General features: G+C 38.5%; 1 protein-coding gene across 3 annotated transcripts in view; it reads right to left on the bottom strand.

Moving 5' to 3' along the window:
- Window positions 1-365, bottom strand: part of GNPTAB (N-acetylglucosamine-1-phosphate transferase subunits alpha and beta) — a 47,472-nt gene extending 47,107 nt beyond the window's left edge. For all 3 annotated transcript variants that reach the window (XM_062589523.1, XM_062589532.1, XM_062589539.1), the window contains exon 1: window positions 249-365. In XM_062589523.1, the coding sequence (XP_062445507.1) occupies window positions 249-365 (117 nt within the window). The remainder of the gene's footprint in view (window positions 1-248) is intronic.
- Between the last annotated feature and the right edge of the window lie 13,239 nt (window positions 366-13,604).

The raw sequence follows: 13,604 nt of genomic DNA, 5'->3' as shown, positions 1-13,604 counted from the left end.
CCCCCCCCCCCCCAAAAAAAAAAAAAAAAAAAAAACAAAAAAAAAAAGAGAGAAAAAAAGAAAGGAAGATGGACCCTCCTCCTGGGCCGGCGCACACGCAGGGGTCAAACCGGCACCCCCCGCCCCCGCCATGTCAGCGCGGGCCGGAGTCCTGCGGGCATATGGCGGTCGGGCCGGGCCCAGCGGCCGCGGGGCCGGGGCCGCGGGTGTGCGTGGGGGGAGCGGGGTGCCGCGGCGTTCGTACTGACCTCCCCGAACTGCAGGGCGGAGACGATCATGAGGACGAGGCCGCCGAGGCAGAGGCAGGGCCCATACCTGTGCGACAGGCAGGTATAGGTCTGGCGTTGCAGCAGCTTTAGCAGCATGGCCCGCCGGCGCGGCGCGGCGCGGCGCAGCACGGCCAGGCCCGCCGCGGCCCGGCTCTCGCCTCACCGCGCTGCCCTGCGCCGGGGCGGGCGGGTCCCGCCGCCGCCGCCGCCGCCAGCACCCGCCCCGCGCGGCGCCGCTTCCGGCAGCGCCGCGGCGCCACCTGGCGGCGGCGGCGAGAGTCTCCTGCCCCCTCACCCACCGCACCCTGGCGGCGTAACGGCCGAGCGGGGCGCGGCGCCATTTTGCCCCCTGCAGCTCTGCGAGACCCTGTGCAGGGAGATAGATTTTTCTCTTTTCGCAGTTCCTGGTGGCGGGAGCGTTGGGCGGGTTCTTGCTTTGACCATCCTCTGTTTATCCTCCTTGATTTTTCTTTTTTCTTTCTTTTTTTTTTTTTTTTTTTTTATTCTGGCCTTTCCAAAAGGCTTAAAACAAGAAAGCAAACGAGATGGGCTCCAAAAATACGCGATTAAGTCTCCACAATGTCCTTCTTTTATTCTTCTTTGGGTTCTGACCCATGACCTCGAATGCTCAAGGCTGGGCGCTTGGAAGCACATAAATGGTAGTGATCTGCCAGGGGCAGGCGGGTAGTCCCTACAACTTTTAGGAAATCATCCTTGGAGAAGCAGCCTCTGAAGTAGTATTTTCTATCTACAGTAACATGCTCCAAGTGCTAGGTAGCTGCAATGCGTTGCTGCCAGTGCTCTTCTAGACATTTGAGAAGAGAATCGATCTGTGTAAGAATATGCACTAACAAACTAAAAACCACAGGCGTGCTGTTTCATTTTCATGATCATGCTTGTGAAGCTTCCTTTGTAACCTGCTGGCTATAGAATAAAATTTAAACGCTTTGGCGTGTAATGCCTTAAATCATTTCAATGATCTTGAAAATTACTTACCTGCAAGACAAGTTTTCTGCACATAGAAACACTGCTGCAGCTGTGATCAGCCGAGTGGCACCATCCTGTCATGTTCAAGACACTCTGCAAAGTAAATTGGTTTCCCCTAACTAAGAAAGATCAAGAGGCCTCTTGGATATCGTATAGTAAACATACATGCTGGATTTTCATTTAAAGGCTTCTATGTGTATTTCAGCACAAAAATGAAGCGCAAGGCAACAGATTCATGGAAAGGGGAACCACCAGGCTGGAAGAAGGTTATTTGTAGAGTTCTTTAAGGATGATTCTTGAGACAAAAACATGACTACAAAAAGCTAGTTAGAAGTCGCTATCGAACAGCAGACTCTGTAACCCTTAATCTGCATCAGTCTGGTTTCTGCTATAAAGTTCAGCCCAATCAGACAGAGGTTGCCAGAGCAGAAGAAGGTGGTATGATAGCTCCCCCCCCGCCCCGAGCCCAAGGATGATAGCACTGCTCTCTTTAGATGTTCATCCCTGCACAGAAGGTCATCTTCAAAGTGGCAGTATTTCTCACAGCTCTCTGTAACGTTTCTGAGTAACAAACAACACCCACGTGCCCTTATTTTCCCCTGTGGAAAGTAACAATGCCTCTCAATTCCAGAAGTTTGTCCTAGTATATTTACATGGTTGTGGTGTGGGATAACCCCTACCTTTTCCTGGAAGACTGAACCTGGTTGTGTCCAAGGATGTATGGCTCTTTGGCACAGTTCTACCAACCCACTAAGTCCTGGTCCTATTTAAATTTGGTGTCACATTGTTTTTCCTTTCTTGATGAGCCATAGGATAAGATAGCAAATTTGTTAGGGGATACCTTCAGAGTCTCACAGCCCATCACAGTGCTCTGTCCCACCTCCTTGTTGTATGTTACCAGTTTAATTGTATCGTATTTGGCTCTCCATGATATCATAGCCTTTCAGTGTCAGTATGCCAAAGCCTCTAGCTAAGTTTTCCATCACCTATTGTGCACAGTCAGCACTTTCTCCTAACTCATGTTTTCTTCAAGCTTTCTCTCCACTGACCTGAAGTACTAGGCTGGAGGAATATAATCTTTAAATACTTGCTACTACTTTCCTCACCATTTCCTCACCTCCTATTCAAGAACTGAACTATTATTGCTGAATGACAACATCTTTTACCACCACCTATGGCATTATGGTTGCAGTATTAATGATGGCCTGGTATTCTGAGTGCAGCAGACTGAGATTTCAGTGAGACCTGACATACAGTATGCATGCAGATTATGAAAATTGAAAACATTAGTTCTAGTCAATAACACAGCATAAAAACAGAGATAGACTAAAATGTGCATAAGATACAAAGTTGGGAGACATAGTCAACACCAAATTGGAGCAGAATTTCATTCAGGGAAAAATGGGTGACTTTGATGCCTGGAATAACAACAGAGCAAAGTGTCAGATGATGCATTTACAGACTAATAAACACTTCCATATTAACTATATTCCATTAAATATATAGATATAATAAACTACTGTATAAATTATGATGGAACTATATTTTACTTTATGATATTTTGCCTGCTTTACTGCAAGTAAAATATTAATTACTTGTGTTCAAGGAATATATGTTCAAATTGATACAGATGCATGAAAAAGAATGACCAGATCCTACTTTCTGAGGAGACACTAAAAGAGCTTTGTTGTTCACATTACAGAAATGAAGATCAGGCGAAGATAAGACTTCTCTCTGCAATAGATTATTAAGGGGGGAATGCCAGAAAGGAAGAAGAGCTATTTAAGCTAGATGCAATGTTGTTACCAGGTAAATAAATAAAAAAAAAAGTTTCTGGAAACAAAATAGATCTGGAATGTATCTGAAATAGGTGTAGTGGAGTCTAAATTTCCATCAAGACTTGAGATGGAGCTTAGCCAATGTATGAAAGCAGAAAGAGGACCCTATACTTCAGAAGTTCCCCTATATTTCCATTTTGCTATGGATTCATATACACTTGCCATCTCCAATCTAAGGAATGCTTAATTATTCAATGCAGCATAGAACACCACCAAGAAGAAGACTAAATTAGGGCCAGCTTCAACTTGCATGTGTTTTTTCAAGTTACGCAGTACATAATAAGAGATGCAGGTTCAAATCACTTTAGAGAAAGAATTTGAATCCAAATTGCTTGCTTTCCTCTGTGTCTATCACTAGAAAGTCATTTTAGACTCAAAACCAGAAACCAGATCAAGGACCTTGCATCACCTTGAAAACAGTTCTGTCAGTATGTCTCTGAAAGGAGCAAGTCTCAATTCAAAGTCCTCTCTCTTACATTTTCTCTAATGCATTGTTTGTGCAGCTGTGTGGGTGAATATCTTGTTATTGTATCTGAGAATGGGATTCACTTAACTTTCTCCAGCCACAGTACAGGCAGATGAACTGAGACAGTCTGCTTAGAGCAACAAAATCCACTAAGTGTCAGGACACCTGAAAATTAGTCACTGTGATTATAATTAAGCATATACCTAAGGCTTTGTTAAATCACTATCTATGTAAATACTTGGGACTCTTGGAATCACCTGCTTAATTGTTCTTGTATTTGCACTGATTTTAAGATGCACCTAGCAGCACTTCCAGCAAAGGCACACCTTTCATGAAATGTGAAGAAAACTGAGCAAAGAGCCAAATAATTATAACAGAAACACATTCCACCTTGATTCTGCTTTTCTGCAATTTGCCTTCACCAATATCTTGAATCTCTTGGATCCTGGAAATCTCTCTGAGTTCCAGATGTGGTTCTTACTGCAGTTTGACATTTTCTTTAAAAGTAGGGTAGAAGCTACTTTCATAAGGTAAGTAAGTAAGTAATTGCTAGTTCTTTTAAATGGGACTGGAGATTCTGTAATGTTTAATGGGCTTGAGAAAAGCAGAAGAAAGAGATGCCTTAAATTGCTGCTGGTCTTCTCCATTTCTAACCTGAGAAAGTAGCAATATGTTGCTTACACTATTGCTTCCTTAGAAAAGCTGGTGTATCCTGCAGTACTCCTTCCAAATCTTCCTCATTCTAATTTATTGGGAAAGGAGAAGAGTAGGAGCAAAATATCCGAGGCAAAAATATAAGTACATTTAGTAGAGGTGGAAGACCAGAAACGGTCAACCTTGAATCTCAAGCATCTCTATTAGCCAAGAATAGTATACACTGCACACTCCTTGAATATTGCTCTAGAGCAAAAAGAATTCATGTCCTCATAGGCTTTCAATATTCAAGTCTGTACTGTCTGTCTGTTTCACAAATTGGTAGCACAGTGCCTCCGTGAAGCAAATGTTATCATCAAGCATGGAGGTAAATAAAAAATACACCAAGTTTAGTGTCTATTTCCACTTTAGGATCTGACTTTTCATACTACAGTAGCTAATTAGTAGTACTCTGGAGGTTCAGCAGTTAGCACTTGCTGACTTCAGTTGCATTTGTGAATGTTCAGCACTTCTGAGCATTCAAAGGTGTCTCAATTCAGACAACTAAGATATAAAGGACACATAGTTAATGATTATCCACAGAACATTTTTTTTTTAAAGTGACGTGACTATCATCATAGAAGAGTTCTGCGGCAGAAGCATAGACCAATTCATATTTGCCTAATGTAGTTATGCAGCCATCCTTTCCATTCCTGCAGCCATCCTTTCTATTCCCACAGCCACTGCCCTATTCATGACAGATCTTCTAAGACCTTCTGTAAAAAAAGCAGTTCTACACAGTTGTGAACAAGTTCATTCCATACACTGAAGACTGGAGAGAAGAAAACAGTAGATAATCATTTCACAACTCTCTCTTACTGTAGTGCACATACTCAAAAGGATTATAGAAACCTTAACTGGCACTTAGTAACTTCTCAGTATTTGCACCCTTAGTAATATGTTTTATTTTGTACAAAGGTTTTATTTCCTTCATAAAGTATATTCAGTTAAACTAAAGAGTATAGATTAGTAGTTTACTGTACAACATACCAGACATACTCCATACCCTATAACCCAGACAATTCAGAATTGATATTCAATTTAAAAGAAATCCAAGCAAGGTATAATAGTATTTTCTATTCTGTGCATCCAACAGATCTTCAAAGTAATGCAAAAGGATCATCCCATGGAAACTACTGTAGTGATATCAAAGAATTCACAATTAAGGCATCAAAGCAGCTTTTGCTCTTTACAAAACAATGTTACCATACCATTACATTTATCAGCAGTTAGGATTCTGGATTAGAAGACACTGATTTTTAATGACTCTATAACAGATATGTAAAGCCTTACAACAAAAGCAGGGAACATAGGTGTGGCAAGAAGAGACCTGGGTGGGAATCTATCTGTCTCTTGAGGATCAAAACTTTTGAGATGATAGTGGCCAGTTTACTTATCAAAAGATATTTTACCAAGTTAAATACATATGTAAAATTACCTACTGCATGTACAAATAATATTTATATTTAATAAATATTAAACTACGTATTTCCAACTACTTTTGCTGCCTTTAGCCTTCTTTATTATTAAAAAAGAAAATTCAACAATTAAATTTTACTATTCCTGTTAGCTGGTTTGCATGAATTAGTTTATTGGGTTGAGTTTTTTCTGACAGCTGTTAAACTGCTGTGAGCTTCAGTGCAGATTGTTCCATTCATTCCAGCAGTGTTTTGCATTGCTGTGTATGAACTAAAAGGCTCAGTCCTCCAGCTTCTTATTTGGACAGACACTCCATGGAGTGTAAAGATGTTTTATATGAATACAGCTTATAAGACATGCTCTAAATTCACTCAACTCAGACAATGACAATGTTTTATATTTATATTTAGCATCTTCCTGAAGGCAATAGCCTTGGCTTGTCAACTTTGTTTTGCAGAAGCTGTACAGAAACAGTTAAAACACAATGGGCAACATCCTCAAAAATTCTTGAATCCCTACTGATTTCAGTGGCAAGCTAAGCACTTATCTAAAAGTCTACTACGTAACTATCTTTGTTCATCTGGTATAAACTGTCACTTTTCTGCAACATTTAAGAAGAAAATATAAAGGAAGTAGTTTGATTAGCTTGAGAATAATTGAAAAATCCTTATAAATTTTACTTAGTTTACTTGGTTAGTTAGTTTCAAAGGAATGTATCACTGAAATCACATGTATATGTCAAGCAGAGATGGCATGTGTAAGTATCCAGGATTTATCCTGCTCAGTAGGAATAGGAGTAATAGTAAAGATTAGCAATGTGGAGTTCAGGGAAGGTTACATGAGCTCCTGGTAAGATGTATGGAAGCTGTGCTGCCAGTTCTTAACCAATGCAATCAGTGGCAGCTGGATTAAAACTAGCTGAGTTGCAGTATGACATTTTGACACCAGGGTGCACTTGTTCATCCACCAATATGGACCTACAGCTAGCTCTTCTTGGGCAGCAGCAGGAGAAGCATGGCAGAGCTCTGGCCCATTTCTTCCCTACTGCAGTTCCAAAAATCATCCGAGGCTTCTCTGCTGCACTTAACACCTTCATTTATTGTATAAACCTACTCTAAGGGCCTGCTCCTCTAGGAAGTTGTACATCTTCTGTGCCCCTAGGAACCAACGAAAGACTTGGGAAGACCATAAGCAGCAGTCAAAATAGGCTGGTGTACTTACCGGTATTTGAAAGAGCTGCATTAATGCTTTCTGTGGAAAGGAAATAAGAGAGAATGGGGTGTTCTAGGACTTCTCTTCCCCCATCCCATAAAAGTGCATATAAATGTTAATATCTATACTTCTGAAATCCTATTTAAAACAGTAGCCTCAGGCGTATTGGAATGAGTAGCTCAGTACAGTACACCAAATTTGGTAATGTCATTAACTATCATACAATAATTAAATCAACATTTGTCATTCAGAACTTGGCAGAGTAAAAGATAGTCCCCAGGTAGGATTCAATCCTTCAAAAAAAAAAATCTCATTTTGACTTGTCATTTATAGAGACCTTAGCTTTTGATGAGACTCAATTCAACTGACGTTATCTCTTAAATAGAAATTGAATATAAATGACTAAGCTGTCAGTTTCTGACAGATTATGTTAGACTATGATGCTATGCCTTGAAATGGGTTATCTGTAAATCAATCTGTAATAATTATAGCCTCATGAGTGGTAATATGCAGCTAGTGGGATTTTTCAATCGGTGCTTCAAGAAAAACTGAAAATTGAAAATCATGCTGCATACTTTAACATGTCACTGGTTTTGAAAATGCTCAGATATTCAGCTCTTAATTCACTGGACATGTATGCAAGAAACATTAATGATCTTTTTTTTTTTTTTTCCAGACCCCATTTCTCTACCAGCTGACCACAGAAAAAAACATTATCTTAAACAGCAGACCTTTCTGTTTCTGTGATTTTTCTGCTTGTGCAGATGCTAGAAAGGATATTATCTGTTTACAGTTAGCTGTGGAGCATTGCTAATAGGTACTAGATGTACTTAGAAAATAAAGGAAAACAAAAATATGTGAGAAAGAAAAAAAAAAGCAGTGAGAGCAAAGTGGACAGCAAAGGATTAGAACACTGAGATTTTGAAAATCTCTGAAAGAGAGCATCTAGATGAGGCAACATGTAGAGCCAGTATAGAAATCGAAATTTCAAAGCACAATACTTAACAGTATTTTACTCTGAAAAGTCCTCTTCTGATCACTTGAAATTGAACAAGCAGTCTACAGAGAGCCAGATAAAAATGGAAACTCTGAAGATAGAATTTAACTGTGTAGAAGATGTAGAATTTAACTGTAGTTGAATTAGTGGGAAATTTGGCCTGGTCCAATTCTTCTGCAGCAATTATCTACTCTCTTCTGGGTAAGATGGGATCAAGTACTGAAATGAATATAATTAAGTTAATCAGAGGAATAAGGCTGCAGCATACTTCTCAAAGACTAGCTCTCTGAAGCAGAGGATTATTTTGAAGAAAAAGATACTATTTTATGTTTTAAATAGGGCCTTCAGCATATTGATGATATTGTTGCAAAAAGGTGCTAGAATTTAGCACATCTTTTGTTAATTCTGGCTCTATGAATTTAATTTCTATAATGGGCAAGGTAGTTTTTTAAATCCACTCAGTAATGCACTGAGCAGAAGAAATGGAGGTGCCTTTGTGGCGAGGAGTGCTTGAGAAGATTTTGTGGCTGTGTTACTTGGCACATACTTCTTACCTGACAGTAGTGGGGTGGTAGGATCAGAATATCAGAAGAGTAAAGCTGTCACTGAAATCAATTTAATCAGGATTAGTTAGCTCTGAATCATCTGATACAGATCACAGCATTAGGTAGAAAGATGAAGTAAAGGACCTGTTCAGGATGAAGAATTTTCTTTGTTGCTTAGAAATAACCTTTCTATGTCTAAAAATGCTTGAGACTACACAGAGAGTGGAGTGGAAATAATTACTATACGGTGTTTTTAGAAAGCCCTGCTAACTATCATTCTTTATATCTGCTTTGTCTCTATTTTAACTCAAAACACCACTTGAATTGATCATACAGCCTCAATTCTGTTGTGTGCTACATTTACAGTGAATTTCTGTCTTATCTCTAGGCAAAACTAAGCTTTAACTGCTTGCTCTGTGAGTCTCCAATGAACAACTTGAATCCCATAGGGCTTGCCCCACGGAAAAGGACTTTCTCCAGCGGAGCAGCAGCATGTGGCCCCATGAGGTAGAGCGACCCAGCTGGGTGGGCTCCAGTAGGTGGCCCTGGGGCCACTGCTACCTACAGAAGAATGGAAGACGTTGACAAAGACCAGAAAAGAACAGTTCATTAAAATGAAAGGATATTCTAAAAAAGAGATAGGAGAAAATATTTCCTTTTTGTGAAATTACATTTTACAAAATCTTAGTCTGCTTGTTATATTTGTATCAGATTGAAACAACAGTTCCAACACAGAAGTTTTATAATGTTACCCTGAAGCCTTCTTAGCTGCTCCCTGCCTTATTAGATCTTGATGTCAAAGGTGACTAAACACAAAACAAGGAAGTTTATGAAAGGAACAAACAATAAAAACAACAACGTGCTAAGTATGGTGTAAACAGGAAGAAATACCCTAGTTTTAGCACTTAATGCCCTAGTTTTAGCAATATGCTCTACTGAAGGCAGAAAAACCAACACCCTTAAACTGAAGAAAGATTCCCATTTCAGCAAACGTAGTTTAAAATATAGAAATAGGTTCTGACTTTCAAGTGGCAGGTACCTCACATTTCCTGTAAGTTTTCCGTTGGAAATAGTATGTAGCTAACTGCTTCTGACAGTTGAGGCTGTGGCCTGGAAGAAAACATATTTTTGACAGCTTTTCCTAGGATCAACCAAATTCTCTGTTTAGACTTTGATTGCTTTAATCTCTTTGAACACTAATTGAACTCTAAGTCAGGAATTTTCTTACTTCCTTCCCATCTTCAGCAAGCAACTTCATGTCAATTTTATTGCTCCACTAAGAAAACTGCAGAGGTACTTTGCACCGATGGCAAGGCCACACAAAGAAATCTTTCATTTTGCTTTGAACAGTTGCTTTTTTTCCCCATAAAGATATATTTTCTAACAGTTTAGTGCCAAAATTATTAAAATGCTAAGACCAAATTCACCCACTGCCTTCTCCAACGTGTTAACTAACTCTTTCCAGAGAAAGAGTGCAGAGAGGCACTACAGAATGACCCATCTGCAGTTGTTTAGCTTTCAGAGATGCCCTTTCCTATCCTTTATAGCTCACATCAGTCTGCAGTTTATGTATTCTGGAAGAAAAAGATTCTTTTGAAAACTACCACCTGCAAAGCACTACCATGAAAATACAGAGTAGATGAGTTAAAAATATACATTTTGAGGGCTCATTTTCCCAAGAAGTTCTAGAATAAAACTTTTTCAGATCTCTGCTATTACAAGATGTCTATCCAAATCCCTCCTGTATCACAGGAAGCTTCTATCCTTTTCTGAATAAAAAGTTACACAGTTTAAACTCAGTAGTTATCTCTCTTAGTTCTTAAGGAACTTGGCAATATTTTCAAGTTGCCTGCTATTTTTGACAGCTGAGAGTTTTTATCTGCATTGTGGTTAGACATTTGGTTAGATATTCTAATGCAGCTAACTATGGAAGGAACCAGACAGTCTAAGCAAAATAAACCATCTTCTCTTTTGAACAATATCATTTGAAGACTACTTTACAGCTGAATCACATTGCTTACCAGAAATGTTAACATAATTCCGTGAATGCCTCAAAGCATAAAACTTCACAGATGTCCTATAGCTGCTATCATTGCCATCCTGAACTTTATGTCAGAAGTGAGAATAGCTGACATATGCTTTTGTTACTGAGAAAAGGTTGCAGACCTTAGGCATGTGACCAAAGAGGAAGGAAGGAGATACCACAAACCAGCTCAAACCTTTTATACACTGTTCTGCAGAAGTTACAGGTAGTTCATTTGGCATCTCCTGTAAAATATATGTTTCTGGCACAACCGTTTTCTGCCAACTGCTTCCTTTTTTCTGGTCAATACCTGTTCTACCACAGCAGTCTTCAGCTGCTTCACAGTACTCATACTCCGATTTCCTCATTTCACTGTACATCTCTTTTCTCTATACAGGCAATAAATTCTTCCTCTTCTCTCTCACTTTATTCACTACAAAGATCTATTTCTGCTTATGAACATTCATAAACCTAAATTTCCTAGGCTATGTTGTCATAATGGTACTCCCTAGCTATCTAGGTCTAGTTACACATAAATAAATCCAACAACTAACCTCCAAGTGGAAGATCAGCAGGCTGTATGTCTTTATATTCCAAGTATAATCTTCTTGCAGATTTTTTGGTGTATTTTGTTTGTTTGATTGATTGATTTTTACAGTGGAAATACTTTCAAGTTTAAAGAAAGAGCAAAAATACTAGGAGGATAGTGAAGTAACAGCCCCCACACACAAAAGTCTTTTTTCTGACGTAAGACTTGTTAAAGGATTGGCAGGTTGCATTAGCAATTTTTTCAGCATTCAGGTCAAGGCTACTTTTTTTCTTGTAGTGTTTTTCCTGTAGCAAAATACAGGATTTTAAAAAGTGACTGAAATAGTTAACCTTACCCTTGATCAAGTTTCAGACTTGCTAAATGTCATGTTTGCATCTCACTTGTACTTCTGCCATTCAGGGAATTCTCTGCTAGATCAGGGAACTAATAGCCAGCACAGCAATTCTCCATGTAATCTGTCTGAACACCATCTACGGACATTAAAGATCAATTTAGGGATTATGTTGGAGGGTGTATGTGACTTCTACATAGTTCTCTCATGTCTCAGATCCCTTTATAGTAAATGAACTTGGAATTATACATTGCAGCCATCGCTTTCTTATTTTATTTATTTGCTTTTAAAATCTACCTAACCTAAGCTATCCTGCTTCTCTAGATCCTTATTTTCAAATGAGTCTCTTGTAAATGCAAATGTACACAATCTGTTTACATTACTATTCATAAGCAATATAAAAACAGCTGAATGAGACATATTCTGAACTTCCTTCTTCTTTTCCTTACCTGACTCCCACACAGGGACCAAAAAGTTTCTAAATCTTTCTGGTTAGCAATTATTACAATGTCTGCTTCTTATCCAAACACTCTACCTTCTCAAGACTTGCCTGCATGAGCACAGGACACTGTGCTTCTGTTGTTTAAATACCAGATTGGATTCACCAAAAAAATATTGTCTAGATTAGACAGATACAAATACTAGAGAAGAGAAGTATGCAAGCAATCTGTCTAGATTTAGAAAGTACTAGTCAGTATTTATCAATGCTCCAAGTAAGATGCTCATATAGCTAGAAAATATTATTCTGCAGTTCCTGGACCAGGTCTTCACCCTAAATTGTTTTTAGCCGCCTATGTTTTCTGCCAGAAAGAGAACATCTGTCAATGACAAATAAACAAACTGCTCACCAGCAGTTTGAAAAGTCCATGGAGTGTGTCCCCACAGGGTAGAACACAGGAATGCATTTGAAGAATGAGTGCATTTTGCTGGGACTAAAATAAGGTTATGGGCAGGAAGAGAAGGAGAATGGTAAATAGATGGGCCTCCTCCAGTTTGAAAATCAGTATATAAATTGGAAATGCCATGGTAAAATTTATCCTGCAATGCAGTATTTTGAAAGCTTAAGAACTACTGCTTAGGTGATATTACAGAAAAGGTAACTTCTTAGATGGCATTTTGCACAGCAGGTCGCTTTATGCACTTTATCTAATTGAAATTACCTGACTTCTTCCCAGAAGGCAATGTAATAAGGAAAATGGTCATATGATAAATATAGAATCAACAGAAATCAGATTGTGAATAAGACAGAAGAAACAAAGTTGCAGTACAACTACCATCAGCACAGGCTATGTTAAGTATCTTCCATAATTATTTCCTTTACCTTAAAACACTTTCAATTCACTAACAGGTATGTTATCACTTACACATCTTGATTTGATTTTTCTTACAATTCTAATATGGTATTACATCGACAAGCACAAATATCCATGCTTTAATGTTTTAAACTGATGTAACAAATAGTCCAGTAACTGTTAAACTCAGGTGTAGCTACATTAAAGTCCACAGTTACTTTGTATTTTTATACTGCCAGTATTTTAATATAATTTGTCTAACACAATATAAATAAAGGTCTTCTTTGAAATATTACACTAATGTCCTCACGTCTGATAAATAAAATGATCTCTGCCAAATTTGTGAGCAACCTGTATTTATTATTCTTTGTAGCTCCAAAGGATTCTTTAAAGAACAACGTACTAATGTTGCTGACAAAAAAATAAAGATCTCCACTCAGGAACTATATATTGTTACTGATTACCTCCTACAAACAAAGTATAAAGAAACATAAGAAGCTATAATAAATGCTTACATAGCAACAAACTGCTTTTCCCAGTAAATGTCAAACAGTAAGTTACCACCTGCTTGAGCAGAAGTGTCTTTTGCTTTGACTCAGAACAATGCCCAGGCAGTGCAAAAAGTCGTGTGAAGAATTTAAACACTCAACTCTTACTTAAGAGTGAGCTATTTACTGCTTACAAAACTATAGTTAGTGTAATACAAACATTTTGCAGAACTGAGACTCAAACATTTTTCCAACAATGTCATCTTAATGTCGATGTGGTAAAAGAAGAATAATCCTTTTCTTCTTCTACAAGGAACCAAAACCAAGATAAACTGCTATGCTATTTCTCTGGGCAAAAAAGTCACATTTTACTTCTATAAATGCAGAAAGAAGACCAATACTTTCTGCAGTCCATTTAGGTACTGAAGAAAAATATATACAATTTTTTTATGTATGCAACTGCCTGAAAAATAAGTTTTTAATTTTCTGTTCTA

Source organism: Rhea pennata, chromosome 1 (genome assembly GCF_028389875.1).
Source record: "Rhea pennata isolate bPtePen1 chromosome 1, bPtePen1.pri, whole genome shotgun sequence".
Classification (NCBI taxonomy): domain Eukaryota; kingdom Metazoa; phylum Chordata; class Aves; order Rheiformes; family Rheidae; genus Rhea; species Rhea pennata.
This window is presented reverse-complemented; position numbering and strand designations above follow the sequence as displayed.